The sequence below is a fragment of the Caloenas nicobarica genome, chromosome 1 (genome assembly GCF_036013445.1).
Source record: "Caloenas nicobarica isolate bCalNic1 chromosome 1, bCalNic1.hap1, whole genome shotgun sequence".
In the NCBI taxonomy this organism is placed as follows: Eukaryota; Metazoa; Chordata; class Aves; order Columbiformes; family Columbidae; genus Caloenas; species Caloenas nicobarica.
This window is the reverse complement of record NC_088245.1, coordinates 216,108,796-216,128,081: the sequence shown is the minus strand read 5'-3', so window position 1 is coordinate 216,128,081 and position 19,286 is coordinate 216,108,796. Positions and strand designations below refer to the sequence as shown.

At 69.7% G+C, this 19,286-nt stretch overlaps 3 protein-coding genes across 4 annotated transcripts; 1 reads left to right on the top strand and 2 right to left on the bottom strand.

Moving 5' to 3' along the window:
• Positions 1 to 3,506: 3,506 nt before the first annotated feature.
• ARFIP2 (ADP ribosylation factor interacting protein 2) lies at positions 3,507 to 9,753 on the bottom strand. 2 transcript variants are annotated; one of them, XM_065635171.1, is made up of 9 exons: positions 9,642 to 9,753; positions 8,312 to 8,418; positions 8,099 to 8,207; positions 7,093 to 7,200; positions 6,149 to 6,264; positions 5,853 to 6,074; positions 5,346 to 5,503; positions 5,093 to 5,267; positions 3,507 to 4,691 (listed from the first exon to the last, which is right to left on the bottom strand). In XM_065635171.1, the coding sequence occupies exons 2-9, from the start codon at positions 8,408 to 8,410 to the stop codon at positions 4,539 to 4,541; spliced, it is 1,140 nt and encodes a 379-aa protein (XP_065491243.1). In that variant the 5' UTR covers positions 8,411 to 8,418; positions 9,642 to 9,753; the 3' UTR covers positions 3,507 to 4,538. The 2 variants fall into 2 exon arrangements, with proteins under 2 accessions (XP_065491243.1, XP_065491254.1); XM_065635182.1 differs by lacking the exon at positions 7,093 to 7,200.
• A 41-nt stretch (positions 9,754 to 9,794) lies between these two features.
• Positions 9,795 to 11,112, top strand: TIMM10B (translocase of inner mitochondrial membrane 10B). Its single transcript, XM_065635336.1, has 3 exons — positions 9,795 to 9,905; positions 10,046 to 10,141; positions 10,508 to 11,112. The coding sequence occupies exons 1-3, from the start codon at positions 9,867 to 9,869 to the stop codon at positions 10,709 to 10,711; spliced, it is 339 nt and encodes a 112-aa protein (XP_065491408.1). The 5' UTR covers positions 9,795 to 9,866; the 3' UTR covers positions 10,712 to 11,112.
• A 4,602-nt stretch (positions 11,113 to 15,714) lies between these two features.
• Positions 15,715 to 19,106, bottom strand: CCKBR (cholecystokinin B receptor). The gene is made up of 5 exons (XM_065635118.1): positions 18,956 to 19,106; positions 17,640 to 17,891; positions 17,303 to 17,567; positions 17,063 to 17,190; positions 15,715 to 16,223 (listed from the first exon to the last, which is right to left on the bottom strand). The coding sequence occupies exons 1-5, from the start codon at positions 19,104 to 19,106 to the stop codon at positions 15,715 to 15,717; spliced, it is 1,305 nt and encodes a 434-aa protein (XP_065491190.1).
• Between the last annotated feature and the right edge of the window lie 180 nt (positions 19,107 to 19,286).

Here is a 19,286-nt window from a genome sequence, read left to right as displayed (position 1 = left end):
TGGAGGGACAGGAGGACAAGAGGGACTAGAGGACAGGAGGGATGGGGGACTGGAGGAACAGGAGGACAAGAGGGACAGGAGGGCAGGAGGGACAGGAGGGACGGCGGGACAGGAGGGACGTGAGGACAGGAGGGACATGAGGACAGGAGGGACAGGAGGACAAGAGGGACAGGAGGGACATGAGGACAGGAGGGACATGAGGACAGGAGGGACAGGAGGACAAGCGGGACAGGAGGGACTAGAGGACAGGAGGGATGGGGGACTGGAGGAACAGGAAGACAAGAGCGACAGGAGGGCAGGAGGGACAGGGGGTGGCAGCACCGGCTCCCGCAGAGCAGCGCCGAGCGTGGGAACCCCGCGCAGGAGCTCGTGTGCCGGGAAAACAGCCGCCCAGGCGCGGGGGCGGGCGCGTCCCTCCCCGGGCGGCGACCTTGAGAGGGACGGGAGGGAGCAGGTGTCCCCAAGGACACGCTGACACCCGCAGCCACAGGGACACCCTGTGAGCCCCGCTCTGGGTGCACCCGCGGTGGCAGCCGGGGATGGCCCAGCGGTGGCACAGCAGCAGGAGGGGACAGTCCAGCGGTGTCGCGGCAGCAGGAGGGGACAGTCCAGCGGCCGGTGGCAGAGGAGCTCCCGGGGGACCCCCCCTCCGTTCGGGACCCCCCCAGCAGGGAAACATCCGCTCGGGCACAGACCCAACGCTTTGCCGGGAAAGATCCCCGCCGCAATAACCGGCCCCGGCAGCGCGCGGGGGCAGAGCCCGGCGCTCACCATGGCCACGAAGTGCAGCAGGTCCATGCCCGGCTCGTTGGCCTTGGTGTCCGGCAGCTTCAGCAGCGAGGCCACGCGGAACCCGGCGGCGCTGCCAGCGTAGCCACCCTGGGAGCGAGCGGGGGGTCACCGGGGGGGGCACCGCGGGGGAGTCACGGCGGGGGCAGTGGCGGGAGCCTTTTCCGCGGGCTCACCGAGTTGAGGTGGTTGCCGGCGCTCAGGATGAGGTGCAGGATGGTGTGCAGCTCCTCGCACTCCAGCAGCTCTGGGGAGCGGCCGCGGGGTGAGCGGGGACTGTCCCCCCGCCTCGCGGTCCCCTGCACCCCACGGTGCCGCTCACCGACGGCGGCTTCTGTCAGGGTCTGGATGGAGCCGCGCAGGGCGCTGAGCCGAGGGGAGAATTCCTCCTTCAGCACCAGCAGCTCCAGGCGCCGCGCGTAGCTGGGGACAGCAAGGGGTGAGCGGGGCGTCCAGGACCCCGGCACACGGGACCCCCCGGCACACGGGACCCCCGCCTCCCACCTGGGCACCTCCGTCAGCAGCAGCATGAAGAGCTCGGGCTCGGGGAGCTGCTGGGGGCTGCCGGGGAAGGAGCGCAGCCGGGCCACCTGCGGGCAGAGAGGGGGTCAGGGGGGGCCGCCGGGGGACCCCCCACCCCAGCCCTCACCTCTGCAGCGCCGGGCAGCAGCCGGGAGAGCTCCAGCAGCTTCTCGGCCCCGTAGGGAGCCCCGACGCCGTCCTGGATGTCCTGCACGATCTGCCGGACGGGCCTGGGGGACGCGTCAGACACAGGTGACCCCGGCCCGGCCCCGCGGGCAGCGCTCTGCCCCCCGACAGACCCCACGTCCCTCGGGGGGCACACACCGACCCGACCCCCTGCAGCGGGCAGGGACCCCCCCGCGTCATGCCCGGGTGCACGGGGCAGCAGGACCCTCTGCTCCCCACCCGTGTGCGGGACCCCGGCGGGGAGCAGGTACCTGCGATGTCCCCCACACCGGGACCCCTGGGAACAGGCCTCGTTTTGCCCCCCCGTGGGCTGGACCTGGGGACATGGGCGTCACCGCCCGCTCCTTGTGTGCAGCACCGCGGGTGTCAGCACCGGGGGGTGCAGATTGTTGGGGGGTATGTGTGTCCCCGGGAGGGGGTGTCCCTGGGGGGTTGTCCCTAGGGGGGTGTCCCGGGGGGGCAGCTCCGCTCACCGCTTGACTTGCTTGAGGAAGACGCCGAGGGCGAGGCTCCGCTTGGGCTCCAGCAGCGCGGTCTGGGGGGGCCGGGGGGGTCAGTGCAGCCGGGGACCGCGGGGGGACGCCGGGGAGGTGCGGGGGGGGTCTCACCGCGGGCGCCGCGCGCTGCCCCGGGGCGGCCCCGCGGGGCTCTCGGAAGAGCAGCCGGAGCCGCGGCAGGTCGAGCGGCGGCGGGGGGGCCCGCGGAGCCCAGACCGAGCGGCGGCCGTGCACCCGCGCCGGGGACACCGGCTCCCAGTGCAGCGCCCGCAGCCGCTCGCCCGGCGGGGGGGGCGGCCCCGGGAGGGGCAGCGCCGGGGGGGGCGGCCCCGGGGGGGGCGGCGGCGCCGGGCGACGGGGGGAACCCATGGCCGGGACCGCACGGGCCGGGGGACAACGGCCGCCCCGCGGCTGCTGCGGCTCCGCCCGCCCCGGCCCCTCCCCGGTGCCCCGGTCCCGGCCCCGTCCCGCCCCGGGCTGGTGGCGGAGGGAGTGCCGGGGCCGCGGTGCAGCGCGGGGCCCCCTGCCCGGCTCGGTGCCCCCTCGGGGCTGCGGCGCCCGGTTGGAGCCGCGACCGGGGAAGGGAACCGGCCCCGGGAAGGGAAGCGGCCCAGGGAACGGAACCGGCCCCGCCGCGGAGCCCGGCCCTCGGCCAGCGGCTGCCCCTGGGACCTTCCGACCCCCGGTGCTGCCCCGGTTCTCCCCCGTGTCTCCTGTCCCCTTCCCGGGCCGTCGGAATCGCCCCGCAGCCGGTACCGATTCCCGCTGGTGCTCCGGGATGGTCGGAACGGCTGCAGGGGATGGATCGGAGGCCCCTCGCCCCAGGACAAACGGCAGCAGGTGCCCAGGGGAGTCTTTGGGATGAGCGGGGGCCCACCAGCGTCCTCTGCCACCCCCGAGCCAGGGCCGGGCACCCGCAGCAGCTCCGGGCGCGTTTTCTCCTGCGGCCGTGCCCGGTTCCCTCACCAAGCCCGGTGGCAGCTGTGACAGACCTTGAGCACCAGCTGGTTGTCTAAACCCCGTGCCCGGCCGTGTCACAGGTGTCCCCAGCTGTTCTGGGGATGGTTTGGGGCTCGTTGTCTCGTTGTCTCCAGGCAGCCACGTTCCCACTGCAGGGCAGGACGAGCCTGAGCTCCCGGGACACGTCCCTGCGCCCACTGACCGGAGTGAGGTGGCACATGAGGATCAGTGATGGTCACCCCTCAACTCTACAGCTCCGTGTGCAGAGCAGGCAGGGGACAAAGAACCAAAGGAGGCAAGGGATGAGGGGACAGCACGGGCAGTGACCAGGACCCCTGCGCCCTGTTCCAGCACCAGCAGCCCCCCAGCTGCGCTGGGTGGACACAGGGCAGTGGGGGCTCCCTGGTGGCCCCAGGTCCTTGGGGCTCACACCCTGGAGGGCAGAGGCGGGGGGAGCCCCAGCCTGTGGTGTGACGGGTCCACAGCCCCCACCCCCGGCCATCCCCATGTCCCTGTCACCCCCCAGTGCAGGCCTGGCCGCAGCTGCGCACGCCATGATCGTACCATTTATTCTGGAGTCGTACAGAGGGCGGGGGGAAGGAAGAGTCAGACCTTCACCAGGAACAGGGGGTGTCAGATCCAGACGTTAAATTACCGAGGATTAAATTAGCAACAAAAACAAACTGTCTTGTCTCAGGAGAAAGTGCCCAAGTGCTGCAGGTGGCGGGGCTGGAAGCGACACTCGGCAGGCGCGGGACCCCGGCCATGCCCCCCGCGCAGCTCCCAGCCCCGCACACCCACATGCACCCACTGGGACACGGCCGTGTTTGGTCCTTGGGGGAGTCCCGCAGCTCCCGGGGTCCAACCTGCCCCCCTCGCCAGCAGCAGCGTGCAGGGCGTCCCCAGACCCCCCCCACCAGGGATCCGCAGGGGACACGGCCCAGCCCTGGGGACAGGCGGGACAGCCCACCCTGCGGGGAGTGTAGTGTGAGGTGGGGGGGACTGGGCCGGCTTGGGGGGGAGGGTGAGAGCAGCTGCCCGGGAACACTGGGGATCAACCGAGAGCACCGGGGATCAGCCAGGAACACCAGGGGACTGCGGGGAGGGAGATGGAGCAGCCCCAACGCAGGGGAGACAGCAGGACCACGGATGCCAGTGCAGTGGGGGGGGCACCCACAGCCCCCAAGAATGGGGAGGGGGCACCCGCAGCCCCCAGGATGCGGAGGGGGCACCCGCAGCCCCAGTGCTGCTGCTCCACGGCTTCATCTTCATTTGGGAATGAGCGCCCTGCCCAGGGCTGGGGGGCGCAGGGAGACCCCAGAGTGTCCCCCCACCCCAAGGTGTAGGTGGGGGCTGGGATGCGTGGCGCAGCCAGGGAGGGGTCCGCTGTCCCTGGAGTGCCGGGAGGCGGGGGGGCTCCCGGCCGCCGTGCCGAGGTCTGTGTGAGGTGGGGGACGCCCCCGCCACCCCGGCAGGACCAGTGCCCCACTCCCCCCAGCACAGCCCCCCCCGGCTGCCGTGGGGCCCCCGGCCGTGTCCCCAGCCAGAGTTCAGGTCCATGGCCCCCCCAGGCAGAGCCGCTCACTACTCCTCCAGCCAGGACGGCTTCTCCGCGCCGGGGGTCTTCAGCTTGATGTTGAACTGCTTGAGCGTCTGCTCCAGCTGCTGCTGGTTCCCCGCGAAGTAGGCGGAGATGGCATTGTGGAAGAGCAGCAGCTGCTTGTGCATCACCTTGATCTGCAGACCAGAGTCAGAGCCACAGCACCGCAGAGGGACAGGGACGGGGGTCAGAGCCGCAGCACCGCAGAGGGACAGGGACAGGGGTCAGAGCCGCAGCACCGCAGAGGGACAGGGATGGGGGGCTCAGAGCTGCAGCACCGCAGAGGGACAGGGATGGGGGGCTCAGAGCTGCAGCAGGGGCAGGGGACAGGACCCCCACCCAGTGCAGGACGGGGGGGTCAGAGCCGCCACTGGCAGCTCCAAGAGCCATGACAACACGAGGGGGACAGAGACCAGCGCTCCCCTGCCCTCCCCCACGGTCCCCAGGCTGCCCCACAGCTGCTGCTGCCCCACAGCTGCTGCCCCCCTGCAGGCAGGACTCGGACCTAGGGACACCCCAGCCCCTCACCCCTCCCCACCTTGTTCTCCTCCAAGAACTTGAGCTTGATGGCCACGTCCGCCCGCAGCTTCTCGTACTTGTCCTTGTGGCTCTGGAACTGGCTCTGCGCGGCGTCCAGGCGGCACAGGGTGCCGGCGTCCCGCGGGCCCATGCTCAGCTCCTCCAGGTCCGTACGGTACGCGTCGTACTCCAGCCTGCGCGGGAATGGCGTCACAGCCACCGCGGCCCTGGGACACCCACTAGGAACCTGCCTGGCCCACCCAACACTCTACCTGGCTGTCTCGTACTGCTTGACTGTCATGAGTGTGTCCTCCATGGTCTTGTTCACCAGCGTGTTGATGCTGGAGACAAAGAAGTTGACGGCCCCCAGCAGCGTTTCTCCGTTCTTGCAGAGCAGTTTCTGTGTCTCTGCGTTGTAACCAAACTCCTCCTGGGAGGGGAGGACGAGTCAGGGTCTGTACCAGGCCCCTGGGATCAGCCTGGCCTGGGGTCAGCGAGGTGCTGGGACACGGCCTCCCATGGCCTTTGCTGAGCATGGTTGTCCCTGAGCTCCTCCTGCTCCTCCCCAGGTATCCCCAAGCTCCTCGCTCATTCCCAGATGTCCCCAACTTCCTCACTCATCCCCAGGTGTCCCCAACCTCCTCACTCCTCCCCAGGTGTCCCCAAGCTCCTCCTGCTCCACCCACACACGCAGGTGCTGCAGGACCTGAGGCCAGGCTGGGTCCCTGGGTCGCCTCCCCAGCGTGAGGGGCTGCAGGACACACAACCCCCAGTCAAACCTGCAGCTCCGGGGACTTCTGGCTGAGGTCGGCGAAGGCGTCGCCCAGCGCGTGCTGCGTCTGCACCAGGCTGTAGAAGTGGTTGGTGAGCGCCCGTGCCAGCTGCAGCACACACTCGTACTTGCGCTTGGTCTCGCGCAGCAGCTCAATCTGCGTCTCCAGCTCCAGGTCCACGGTGCGGGAGCCGCGGCCAAACCGCTCTGAGATCAGCTGCTTGGTACACTGTGGGCAGGGACGCGTCAGGAGACCCCGCGTGTCCCCCCCACGGCCCCTTCCCCGCACTCGGGGCAGCTCACCTTGTACGTGTTGATCCCCCACTTCTTGACAATGTCAAACTTCTCCACGGCGATGCCACGGACAATCTCCTCTCCCCCGGCAGCGGGGCTGGCGTGGGGCTGGTGCAGCGCGGAGCCTGGGGCAGACACAGCACCTGGCACCAGAGCCAAACCCACCCACGCGTGTGGGGCAGGGGCGGCCTCACCGTGGGGCACCGCGCAGGGACTGCTGGGAGCACCGAGCTGCACAATGCCCGGCACAGCAGAGCGGGGTCCGGCAGCACCCGTGCCGTGGGGAGCTGCCCTGCCGCTGGCTCCTGGCCCCGCTCAGCCCCGTGCCGGAGCAGATTTTCCCCGCCAGCGGCGAGAGCACGAGCCGGGCGTTACAGTGCTCAGGCCGCTCTCTGGTGCTGTGCACCCACTGCCCGGCCTGTGGGCATCAGGACCTGATACCCTGTGCGCACTGCAGGGAAACCGCTCACCAGCCCTTCGCGGGTCCTGGCGGGGCCTGGCATGGCGGCAGAGGTGGCACCGCAGGAGAAGGTGCCGGCCCCAGGTGCCGCAGGGCCAGGGCTGCCCCTCACCAGGTGACCCTGGCACCTCCCACGCTGCATGGTGATCCCGGCAGCCCCGAGCCGTGTCCTGCCCCACCGGCAGTGCCTGGGTGGCACAGGTGGGCTCTGCATCACGGGAACTGGCACACGGGTGGGCTCTGCGCCACAGAACCATCTCCTGTAGCCGGCACCGCAAGGTCCCAGCTCTGAGCCACCTGTGGCTCTGGCAGCGCCATCCCTGCCCCCGGTACCAGGTCTCCACCAAAGCCGCAGGGCCGGCGGGTGCCGGCAAGCTCTTCCCCCACAGCCTCGCTGCCGGCACCGCGGTGCTGCTGTGGCTGCAGCCCAGTCACCGCGGAGGGGCCTGAGGGACCCCGCGCTCACCCGTCCCCAGCCCCACAGCCGCAGTACCTGAGGCACCGGCCGGGTCAGCCATCCTGCTGGCGGCAGCCGCGCTGGGGGACACGGGTGCTCCTCGGGGTGGGTGAGGTTGGACAAGACACCCTGGAAATGGGGGGGCTGGCGGGCGGGGAGCGGAGGGACGAGGGGACGGGCACGGGAATGGCCGGGACACAGGACGAGTGTGCGGGCAGGACGGCAGCGGGGAGAGCAGCGGGTGAGACGAATGTGAGGTGACGGCTGAGGACACGGCTGCTGCCAGGTGGACACCGCTCCCCTCCCGCTCCCTCTGTCCCCTCAGCCGGGGTCACCGTGCCACGGGAGCAGGACAGATGGCACGACGGAGACAGGACAGCAGCCATGGCACGCGGCTCCTCCAGCCACCCGCTCACGCTGCTCCTCGGCACAGGGAACAGGAGGGAACACAAAGTCCCTGCGCTCAGGAAACCCGCGCACCCGGTGCAGCTGCAGGAGGGACGACGGGGGACAGAAGCTCATGTGTGACAGGACCCTGAGAGACAGAGGGTGACGGGGCTGGGACAGACCTGCCCTGGCAGTGCTGGCGGGGTCCAGCCCAGCACCACCGGCCCTCACCGCAGAGCCACGGCTGTCCCTGCGCCCCGGCAGAGCTCCCAGGGAACACAGGGACCAGCAGAGCTCCCGGGGGGGCTCAGAACCACCTGCCCTGTCCCCTGTGCAGCCCAGCCCCCTCCTCTTGGCACAGCCGCGGCACCGGTGCATCCCGGAGCAGAGCGGTGGCACCAGCGTCTCTCCGGCTGCCACAGGAAGGGCCCGAGCACAGCCGCCCCTCTGCGCAGTACAGACCTGGGCGGCACAACCACAACCAGGGCCCCGGGGTGCCCCACACCCCACAGCGGGGCCCACACCTGCGAGAGGGGGAGCCCCCGGCCCAGCCCCCCCCGTGGTCAGTGCCCATGGGGAGCACAGGGGAGGGGGCAGCAGCCCCCCGCTCCCAGGCAGCCCCCCCAGAGCCCAAGCACAGCGCAGCCCGTCCCACCTTTGATGGCGCCGGTGGGGATGATGCCCTCGGCTGTGCCCCCGTAGCCGCCAGACACGATGCTGGTCTCGTTGAGGTTGGGCCCTGACACCATCACCTGCTGCAGATCCTGGGGTGCAGGGGACACGGGCAGCTGAGGCGTGGAGGGGACCAGGGGACAGCCTGGCCCCACGGAAGGGCACGGTGACACCCAGGGTGTGACACGGCACGAACCTGCTCCAGGCTGTCGTCCTCGGGCAGGCTGCCTGTGTCCCCGTTGCTGCTGATGGGGATCTCCATGGTGGCCGCCTTGCTCATCATCCCGTCCGACATCGCAGCGCCTGCAGGGACACAGAGCTGTCACTGGAGCCCGGGGATGGGCAGAGATGGGACTGACCCCAGCGCCGGGGAACCGCAGGGCTGAGGCCTGGGCTGGGCTCCCGATGGCGCAGGCAGAGAATGGCAGGGGATGGTGGAGGACAGGGTGGGGAGGGGGACAACGGTGAGCAGCAGGGGACAGGGGACAGCACAGAGTTCCCTGGGGACACCCGGCCCTGGCGCTGCCGCGGCCTCCAGCTCCCAGAGCTCCGTTGGAGCCGCCCCGGCCCCGCTCCCGTCACAGCCGCAGTGTGGCCGTCACCAGCCGCCCTGCACTGGCCCTCGCTGTGTCCCCTCTCACCCTTCGGCTCACACGTTTTGGCATGGGTCAGCGCTCCCCCCGTCCCTCCCGCCCCATGGGGCCCCGCAGCGTCCGTCTGTCCAGACAGCAGGGATCTGGCTGGGTGCCGGGACCCAGTGCCACGTAGCAGCACCCAGACCGGTCTGGGCACATTCCAGAGCAGGTGGCACCGGGGCTGATCCTCCCTCCCCGCTCCGTTAGCTGCCCCGGCAGGGACAGGGCCCGGTGATCGGACCGGGAACAGGGCCCGGCTGGAGGAAACATCACCCCAGCGCAGCCCCTGCCTCGCTGGCACACGGCCCCAAATACGGCCCCAAACACACACGGCCCCCAACACACACTCGGCCCCGCAAATACACACACGGTCCCACGGAGCAGAGCGGGCAAAGGACCCAAGGGAGGGGACACGGCGGGACCCGCGGCGCCCGGTGACCCCACAGCCCGGGACACGCAGAGCCTGGCGGTGGGACCGGCCCTGGGGACACGGGCAGAACTGTGGCTGCTGGCGGTGGGTCTGTGGAGCGGGTCCCGCGGCGGGTCCCGGCCCCGGGGACACGGGACAGACCCGGGGGGACACGGGACAGACCCGAGCGCGGTGAGGTGGGGGCTGCGCCCCGGCCCCGCTCCCTGGTCTCTCCCGGCCAAACCCCCGCGTGCCCGGGGAAGCCCCTCGGGCGAGTCCCGGCTCCCGCCGCTCCGGTCCCGGCACCGCGGGCTCCCCGAGCGCCCCGGCCCGGCAACCCGGGGACCGGCCGTCCCGGCAGCCCCGCCGGCCGGGCTCACCCAGCCCGGGCACCCGCTCCCTCGGCGCCCCGGTTCCCCGGCAGCCCCGGTTGCCCGGCAGCCCCGGTTCCGGTTCCGGTCCCGTTCCGGTTCCCCGCCCACCTGCGCCGCGCGGCCCGGCCGGGCCCCCCCGCTCCGCCTCGGCCCGGGACGCGCCGGAAGCTGCGTCACGCCGCGAGCGAGGGCCGCCGGGATCCCGGACGTGGCGTCACCGGCGGCATCGGCGGCGCCGGGCGGAAGCGGCCTCTTTCCCGGAAGTGTCCTCCCTCCCGGAAGTGACCTCCCGGCCGGAAGCGGCGCCGCAGGGGCGGCCGGGCCGGGCCCGGGATGGAGCCGGGGACCGAGCACCAGCAGCAGCTGCGCAGCGTGAGCGCGGCGGGCCGGGCCGGGCCGGGCCGGGCGGGGGTGCAGGGGCTGGCGGGGGGCCGGGGGGCTGTGGGCGCTGCCGGTGGTCCCGGTGGTCCCGGTGCCGCGGGCTGAGCGTCCGCCGGTGCCGCCCCTCGCAGCTGCGGGACTTCCTGCTGGTCTACAACCGCATGACCGAGCTCTGCTTCCGCCACTGCGTCTGCAACCTCAACTACCGGCTGCTCACCGGCCGCGAGGTGAGCCCGGGACGGGGGAACCGGGGACGGGGGAACCGGGACGGGGGAACCGGGGATGGGGGATCCGGGGGTGGGGGGAACCGGGGTGGGGGGAACCCGGGTGGGGGGAGCCCGGGGATGGGGGACCCGGGGATGGGGAGCCCGGGGTACAGGGGAGCCCGGACTGGGCTGCGGAGTCCCCGTCCCGCTCCCCCCCGATCCCCTTCACCCCCAACATCTCCTGCCCCTTGTTCCCCTCCTCCTCCATCCTCCCATCCCACTCCCGTCCTGTCCTGCTCCTCCCGTGTCTCTCACCCCCGTCCCGCCCCCCTGTCCCGTTCACCCTCTTCTGTCCCCCCATTCCGCTCCCCCGGTCCCGTCCCGCAGGAGACATGCCTGGACCGCTGCGCTGGGAAGCTGGTTCGGTCCAACCACCGCCTGATGGGCGCCTACGTGGCACTGATCCCCGCCGTGCTGCAGCGCCGCGCCGCGGACTACGAGGCCAGCGTGGCCACAGCGGCACCCGCAGCCCCCCCTGACCCGCCGGCGACTCCGGGGCCCTCGCAGGAGGCTCCAGGCACTGGCACGTAGCGCGGCGGCCGCCCAGGTGGCACCTTCGACGGCAGCGCGGCCGGGGGCTGCGGGACGGGCCCCGTGTTCCTGTGCAGAGGTGATGTCCGGTGCTCGGCGCGGTCTGGGCTCCACGCGCTGCCGCGGGGCTGCCCTGAGGAAACAGATCCGAGACCCGGCCCTGCGGATCCGCGTCCTTCCGCGGCATCAGCAGCGCCCGGCAGCGACCGACGCGGTTCTGTGCCTTGGTGCTGGGGCACGGGAGGCACCGGGCGGGAATCAGCCTGGCCAGCCCCCCTGTCCGGGGCGGTTCCCCCGAGCTCTGTCCTGATGGCTCCGGCACTGGGCGCTCCTGCTGCAGACCAGGACCGCTCCTGTTTCTGGCGGACGGTTTCACAGTGCCAATAAAACATCTTCGTTAATGTCTCGCTGCTAATGCGCCGTGTGGGTGAGGGGAGCGTGCATCCCATGGGGCAGGGGCTGCTCCCCAGGGCAGGGGCTACTGTTGGTCGTTCTGGGAGCTGTTTGTCCTGCTGTGGCTGTCGGTGTCAGCACTGGCTGCAAGTCCCAGTTCTGCAGGTCCCAGCTCTGGGGGTCCCAATTCTGCAGGTCCCAGCTCTGGGGGTCCTGCCTCTGGGGGTCCCGGCTCTGGGGGGTCCCAATTCTGCAGGTCCCAGCTCCGGGGGTCCCGGCTCTGGGGGGTCCCAATTCTGCAGGTCCCAGCTCCGGGGGTCCGGGCTCTGCCGGTCCCGGCTCTGAGGGTCCGAGCCCTCCCTGAGGCGGCAGAACTGTCCCGGGGCAGTGCAGCCGGGGCTGCCCGGGCACAGGGGGGTCTGGGGAGTCCTGCACTCAGTGAGCTCCGGAGAGGGGCCGGTTCCTACCGGCTGCGTGACAGACACGAGTTCACAGCACTCGGGACTTGCCAGGTCCAGACGCCGAGGCTGAGCGTGTTCCTGGGTGGCACACGGTGCGTGGGCAGCGCTGGGGACGGCCACCGCTGCTGGGGATGGTGTGACCGCCCGGCACAAGCTGCCACTCTGGCTCCTTCTCGCTGTCAGTGCTGCCGGTGCCGGTGTCTGTGCCGGTGCTCTGCTGGGAGCTGCCCCAGTTTTCTAACAGCTTATTTGCATGACAATGCTCATACTTCAACCGCAGGGTTTTATTGAATGCGAATTGAGGTGAACCTGTGTCAGAACACGCTTTGCTCTTTGCAAGGGGAGTGAATGTCACACCACTGCGATTACTTAGAGCCCAGACAAGGAGTGTGAGGTGTGAGTAGTAGCCGTATTTAAAGTACTATGAATGCATAGTGCTTTCTCTACATAAATATTTCCCAGTGCATGATTTTTACTTGCTTCTGAAGTAGCAGACTCAGATGTGACAATCTGACCTTTCACAGGAAAATGGGAAGCTGTGAGAAGGTGAAAACATCTAGCGCTCTATTCCTAGAGAGGACCAAATGAACACATTTACTTCGTGCCATCAGTAAGAAAAGTGAAAATAAATATAGGTCATGTAAGGATATTTATGTGGCAGGTTTCTCTTTCCTTCCATTATGCAACATACTTCAGAGGGTAATAGGATCTTTTAAACTAAAATTCAATTTAGTGCTTTCATTCGGAAGCTAGCTCACATTTCCAAACAGCTGAAACACGCTGCTCTGCTCTGGCCCCACATCTGCTGTGGGGCTGGCGGGCGGGGGGCACCGTGACCCCTGAGGGACAGCTGGGCGGTCAGCGAGGGGCTCCGGAGCGTCCGCTGGCAATACGTGAGTTTGAAGCCACGTCCACCTGGCAATACGTGAGTTTGAAGCCACGTCCACCTGGCAATACGTGAGTTTAAAGGCCCCGAGGCTGCAGCTCCTGCGGCTCCTGCAGCTCCTGCGGCTGCACCAGCAGGTCCCGGCGCAGCTCGGGGCTCTCCCGCGGCCCCGGCTGCTCTGGGGCTGCCGCACGGGTGAGGCTGCGGTTGTGCCAGCACAGGAAGGGTCCCCTGGCCCCGAGAAGGGGCTTTGTCCCCTCAGCCCTTCCCGGAGCGGCCGTGGCCCTGGGCAGCGGTGCCACCTGGGGGCTCAGCCCGGCCTGCCCGGGGTGCTGAGCTCCCGGGGTTGGGTTTGTCCCCGATCGAGGTCCCTGCCCCTCGGCCTGTGCAGGGCCAGGGTGAGCAGAGCCCCGGCCCGACCGTCCTCAGCCTCGGGAACGGGCTCGGTGCTGCTCCTCTCGGTCTGCGGAGACTCGTTCTGGGCTGTGGGGTCCCCAGACCCTCTTCTGGCCCCAGCGCAGTGGCCCGAAGGTGACGCTGCTGTGCTGGGTGGCCCCAAGGTGACCGTACTCTGTGCGGAGCTGTCACTGTGGGGCTGCCCCCCTGGCAGAACCAGACTGAGCCCCCAGGGCCGGGGCTGAGCCCCCGTCTGCAGAGCTGTGCAGGGATGTCTGTCCGCAGGGACATCTGTCTGCAGTGACGTGCACCTCCCTGCCACCTCCACCATGGGACACGCCGCTCATCCCCGCAGCGTCACCCGTCTGTCCCCGGGGTCAGCACCAGCGCTGGGCTCGATTTGTCAAGATATCACTGACATGCCAGCACGTGGATCCTGCAGCGCGGCCACTTCCAGAGCTGGGGGCTCCATGTTTTCTGGGTGACACTTTTCACTGGTCATTATGAGGCCAGGCTGAGAGAGCTGGGGCTGTTGAGCTGGAGAAGAGAAGCTGAGAGGGATCTGATCAATGGGATCGATATCTCAGGGTGGGTGTCAGAGGATGGAGCAGACTCTGTTCAGTGGTGCCCAACGCCAGGGTGAGGGGCAGCGGGCACAGACTGAAACACAGGAGGGTCCATGTGAACATGGGGAGAAACTTCTTTGCTGGGAGGTGCCAGAGCCCGGACCAGGCTGCCCAGAGCGGGTGTGGAGTCTCCTTCTCTGAGACATTCAAACCCGCCTGGACCGACCTGTGTGATCCACTCCGTGACCCTGTGTGATCCACTCCGTGACCCTGTGCGATCTGCTCCGTGACCCTGCGTGATCCGCTCGGTGACCCTGCGTGAGCAGCGCTGGGCTGGGGATCCACAGAGGGCACCACCAGCCTGGGATGCTGTGGTTGTGTGGGAGATGGAGTCTCCTAGGGCTTGTGGGACATGGAGTCTCCTGGGGACTGTGGGACACCGTGTCCCCTCGGTCCTGTCCCTTGTGTTGGTCACTGCCCCCTGTTCTGGCCCCGCAGCCCCTGCCCGTGTGGAGCTGCCGTGGGTGCCGGGGTGTGTGTGTGTGTGCCGGGACCTGCTGTGTGAGCGTGTGCAGGGGGTGTTTGTGTGCACGTGTGTGTCTGCGTGTGTTCATAGGTGTCTGTGTGTGTTCACGTGTGCAGGTGTCTGTGTCTACAGGTGTGTGTGTTTGTGTGTTTGCAGGAGTTAGCACATGTGTGGATGTGTGCTCATGTGTGGATGTGTGCTCATGTGTGAGTTCATATCTGTGTGCACAATTGTGTGTGCACAGGTGTGGATGTGTGCTCACGTGTGCATTCATATCTGTGCGCACAGGTGTGGATGTGTGCTCACGTATGTGTTCACATCTGTGTGCACAGGTGTGGATGTGTGCTCATGTGTGAGTTCATATCTGTGTGCACAATTGTGTGTGCACAGGTGTGGATGTGTGCTCACGTGTGCGTTCATATCTGTGTGCACAATTGTGTGCGCACAGGTGTGGATGTGTGCTCACGTGCGCATTCATACCTGTGTGCACAGGTGTGGATGTGTGCTCATGTGTGAGTTCATATCTGTGTGCACAATTGTGTGTGCACAGGTGTGGATGTGTGCTCACGTGTGCGTTCGTATCTGTGTGCACAATTGTGTGCGCACAGGTGTGGATGTGTGCTCATGTGTGCGTTCGTATCTGTGTGCACAGGTGTGGCTGTGTGCTCACGTGTGCATTCATATCTGTGCACGCGTGTGTGTTTGTGCACAGGTGTGGACGTGTGCTCACTTGTCTGTGTGTGCAGCTGTGGCTGTAGCTCTGTCTGTCCCGGCTGCGCGCACCTGCCCAGCTGTTTGTGCACAGGCACAGTGGGTGCTGCTGTGTGTGCGTGTCCACGCGTGGGCGCCACCCGCGTGTGCAGGTGTGTGTGTCTGTGACAGGTCGGGCTGCGTCACACCCGTGTCCGTGCATTTCTGTGCCGTCCTGGGGCTGCCCCAGGCGGGGCTGTCCCCACTGCTCCCATCAGCTGCACCGGCCTCTGCCCGGGGTTCGGGGGGTTCCGCAGGGGAGGGTCCGGCCCCGCAGCCCCCCCAGCACCCCGGCTCTGCCCCGCGCACTCCGGTGCCGGGTCGGTGGGGAGTGCAGTGGAAGCCGCGGCGCAGGCGGGCGCAGGGAGAGTTTATTGCGGCCAGAGCCTGGGAGCGGAGTGGGGAGACCCTGGGCTGGGCTGGGGGCACCTCTACCCCCCCCACGCCCCCAAGGGTCACTGGGGAGCCCCTGCCCACAGCCCAGCCGGGGCATGACCCTGCGTGGGGCTGGGGGCACTGGGGCTGCTGGGGGTCCCAGCGCTGCACAGGGGCTGGGGAGGCCCCAGGGCAGAGAGGTGGGGTGGGGGGGTCCTGGAGCCTGGGGGTGCAGGGAGCTGTGCCAGGGCAGGGGGTGCACAGCGGGGGCCGGGGCAGGAGGACAGGGGGTGCCAGGGCAGGGGGACACGGGGGTGCTGGGGCAGGGGGGACACGGGGGGTACCAGGGCAGGGGGACACAGCGGGTACCAGGGCAGGGGGACACGGGGGTGTCGGGGCAGGGGGGACACGGGGGTGCCAGGGCAGGGGGACACGGGGGTGCTGGGGCAGGGGGACACAGGGGTGCTGGGGCAGGGGGACACGGGGGTGCCGGGGCAGGGGGGACACGGGGGTGCCGGGGCAGGGGGACACGGGGGTGCCGGGGCAGGGGGGACACGGGGGTGCCGGGGCAGGGGGACACGGGGGTGCCAGGGCAGGGGGGTGCTCAGGGGCACAGGCAGAGCCTGGCGTGCAGGGGCCGGGCCGGGGGCTCAGGGGGGGCCGAGGCTGCTGACGGTGGTGTAGCTGAACTTGGAGAGCGAGGCGGTGGCGTTGGCCACCTCGTCCTCGGGCGCGCGGCGCGGGCAGGCACGGCGGCAGCCGGCGCAGGTGGCCAGGAACGCCTTGCGGAAGCGGCGGTTCATGAAGCAGTAGATGAGCGGGTTGGTGCAGGCCGAGGTGTAGGACAGGAGGTGGATGAAGGAGATGGGCGTCCCCGAGAGCGCCCGCTGGGCCGCGCGCGGGGCGAAGGCGCGCCACGTGTTGGCGGTGAAGATGGGCAGCCAGCAGAGGAAGAACATGGCCACGATGACCACCAGCATGCGGATCACGCGCCGCTTGGCCACCAGCTTCGCCTCCGAGCTGTTGATGCGCGCGCGGTCCTGCTGCGCGCCCGCCGCGCCCAGCGCCCGCAGCTCCAGCGCGCCGCCCGGCCGCGACAGCTGCAGGTAGCACCCGTCCCCCTCGTCACAGGCGGGTGCCGGCTCCCTGCCGCGCTGAGCTGTGGGGCGGAGGGGACACGGTCACGGCCCTGGCACCGCGGGGACCCACATCACCCTGAGGCCGTGGTCATGGATGTGTCACCATGGGGACCCACATCACCCTGAGGCCGTGGTCATGGATGTGTCACCGTGGGGACCCACATCACCCTGAGGCCATGGTCATGGATGTGTCACCGTGGGGACCCACATCACCCTGAGGCCGTGGTCATGGATGTGTCACCATGGGGACTCACATCACCCTGAGACCGTGGTCATGGATGTGTCACCATGGGGACCCACATCACCCTGAGGCCCTGGTCATGGATGTGTCACCATGGGGACCCACATCACCCTGAGGCCGTGGTCATGGATGTGTCACCATGGGGACCCACATCACCCTGAGGCCGTGGTCATGGATGTGTCAGCATGGGGACCCACATCACCCTGAGGCCGTGGTCATGGATGTGTCACCATGGGGACCCACATCACCCTGAGGCCATGGTCATGGATGTGTCACCATGGGGACCCACATCACCCTGAGGCCGTGGTCATGGCCCTGGCACTGCAGGGACCCACATCACTCATCACTCTGAGGCCACGTTCACGGCTGTGTCACCATGGGGACCCACATCATCACCCTGAGGCCACGAGCACATCCTACACCAGGACACAGTGGAGTGTTGGGACAGGACACGGCATAGGTTCTTTGCAGGGAGGGTCCCCAGGACCCTCCCCGCTGCAGGGGCCGGGGGTGGGGGCTCAGCTCCCTCCCTCCCCCCAGGGTGGGGGGCTCTGCCCATGCGGGGCTCAGGGCCAAGCGCTGCCCCCCACCCTGCCCCACGCCAGCCCGGCCCCTCACCTGCACTGTCCCCTTTGATGTCCAGCTCGAAGCGGATCCCTCGGTAGAGCTCATGAGAGATGAGCCCGTAAGCCACGATCATCACCACGCCCGGGATGAAGAAGAGGATGAGGAGCAGCAGGACGTACCTGGACAACGAGGTGTCTGTCACTCGCCAGCCCCTCGCCGGCCCGGCTGCAGCAGTGGGGCCAGCGGCCGGACCATGTCCCGCCTCATGCCGGGGGGTTCCCGGGGGCTCACCAGGCCTGCCGGATGTGCTCGCTGGGCCAGTCGTGGGTGCACTGGCTGACGGGCGGGCGGGCACCGCGGGCGGGCATGGCGCGCGTGGTGCTGTACACGGCATAGGGCAGCATGAGCAGCGCCGAGAAGAGCCAGGTGCTGGCAATGACCCGGCAGGCATGCGAGCGCGTCTGCCAGACGCGGGACTGCAGCGGGTTGCAGATGGCACTGTACCGCTCGATGGCGATGGCCACCAGGCTGAACGTGGACACTGAGACGGAGACGCCTGCGGGCAGCGAGGGTCAGTGCCCGCGGCACCGTGGCACAGCCCTCCCCGGCCCCCGCCACCCCCTCGTACCCATGAGGTAGGCCATGAGCTTGCAGACAGCCTCTCCGAAGATGAAGGTGCCCATGAGGTTGGGGATGAGCGTGAAGGGCATGCAGCACAGGGCCAGCATCAGGTCGCTGACCGCCAGGGACAGCAGGAAGGAGTTGGTGACGGTGCGCAGGCGGCGGTTCAGGAGCAGCACGGCCACCACCAGCGCGTTCCCGCAGACGCTCAGCACGAAGATCAGCGTGTACAGCAGGATGCGCACCGTCAGGTCCAGGTCTGCGGGTGGCAGGGTTGTGGCTGCCGTGAGGGCATCCCAGCGGCACCCGGCACGGCGGGCAGCGTGGACGAGCACGGCCCCGGCACCTGTGCTCTGGCTGGCTCCCACCGTGTCCGGTAGGCTCCGTGGGGAGCCAGGCGGTTGTGGCCGCAGCGGCTGTGGGGCTGGGATGCCCCATGTGCTCCCGTGCTGGCTCCGCAGACACGCCGCTGCTCGGGCTGGGCTCCAGCGCCGGGACACCCCGAGCCGGGCGGGCGGCAGCCGCAGTGCTGCCCGTGTCCTGCCCATCCCCAGGGCCACGCAGGACGAGTCTGCTCGTGGCCACCCTGGGCCTCTGCCAGCGCAGCGGGGGCCCCGCACTGAACCCCCGCTCCCCGGCTGGGGAGACGTGACCGGGGCTGCTCATCCCCGGGAGCTGAACGGCAGCCGGTGCCGCTGCCCGCGGAGTCCCGGCCGGCGCGGGGGGGGCGGGTTGGGGTCGTGGTGGGGGTGCAGGGCGGTGGGTGCACACCGTGGGGTCGCCTCGTCCCGCCGGGCCCCTGCCAGGGTCCCCTTCACCTTCCCGCTGCCACCGGGTAGAACCCGCGACCCCCGGCTGAGCCCCGCTCGGAGCCCGGGCAGCCCCGCCGAGCCGCCCCGGGAGCCGGTACCGGGAGCGCCGGGCAGAGCCCGTCCCGCCGAGCCCCCAGCCGGCGCCGCATCCCGACCGGGACCGGGGCTGGAGGAGCGGCTGGCGGGGCGGGCCCGGTGCGGCGGGTGCCGTGGGCTGCACCGGGGATGCAGACAGGGAGCACCGGGGCGCAGAGCAGGATGAACCGGGGCGATGGGGTGCACGGCGGTGGGTGCGCCGGGATGGACCGGGCAGGGGGCGACGGGCACCGGGTTGCACCGGACAGGCGGATGCACCGGGAGGGACAGCGGCGTGCACCGGCATGCACCGGGAGTCACCGGGGTGCACCGGGAAGCACCGGGATGCACGGCGGGACCCACCGGGGCAGGCGGGCGGGGACGCGGAGGCGCAGGGCGGGAAGGGGATTTCCCTCCCGTCCCGTGTCGGTCTCACCTTTGGGGGCCGGGGGCCCGCGGAGGCCCCTGCGGAGGAGGTCGCAGGCGGAGCCGTTCCCGGCGGAGCCGTTCCCGGCGGCAGAGCCGGAGCCGTTCCCGGGCCGGCAGAGCAGCTCCTGCAGCGACTCGTTGAGGCGCCGCGGGTCCATGGCGCTCTCAGAGCCGCCCCGCGCCCATCGCGCCGGCACCGGCGGCGGCACCGGGAGGAGGCTCCGCTCCGCTCCGCTCCGGAGCCGCCGGGAGAGTGAGCGGGGGCGGCGCCCGGCGCGGGCCGGGGCGGGGGCGCGGGGCGGGCCGGGGGCGGGGGGCGGCAGCAGGGAGCGGGGGGA

Excerpts from the sequence above, each read along its gene's own strand:
- TIMM10B (XM_065635336.1), top strand. The coding sequence starts at position 9,867 with ATGGAGCCGGGGACCGAGCACCAGCAGCAGCTGCGCAGC. Across the intron at positions 9,906-10,045 it reads ACCAGCAGCAGCTGCGCAGC|CTGCGGGACTTCCTGCTGGT; the intron begins GTGAGCGCGGCG and ends CGCCCCTCGCAG. Across the intron at positions 10,142-10,507 it reads GGCTGCTCACCGGCCGCGAG|GAGACATGCCTGGACCGCTG; the intron begins GTGAGCCCGGGA and ends CCCGTCCCGCAG.
- ARFIP2 (XM_065635171.1), bottom strand. The coding sequence starts at position 8,410 with ATGTCGGACGGGATGATGAGCAAGGCGGCCACCATGGAGATCCCCATC. Across the intron at positions 8,208-8,311 it reads AGGACGACAGCCTGGAGCAG|GATCTGCAGCAGGTGATGGT; the intron begins GTTCGTGCCGTG and ends CCTGCACCCCAG. Across the intron at positions 4,692-5,092 it reads AGTTCTTGGAGGAGAACAAG|ATCAAGGTGATGCACAAGCA; the intron begins GTGGGGAGGGGT and ends TCTGGTCTGCAG.
- CCKBR (XM_065635118.1), bottom strand. The coding sequence starts at position 19,106 with ATGGACCCGCGGCGCCTCAACGAGTCGCTGCAGGAGCTGCTCTGCCGG. Across the intron at positions 17,892-18,955 it reads CGGGCCCCCGGCCCCCAAAG|ACCTGGACCTGACGGTGCGC; the intron begins GTGAGACCGACA and ends TGCCACCCGCAG. Across the intron at positions 16,224-17,062 it reads CATCAAAGGGGACAGTGCAG|CTCAGCGCGGCAGGGAGCCG; the intron begins GTGAGGGGCCGG and ends TCCGCCCCACAG.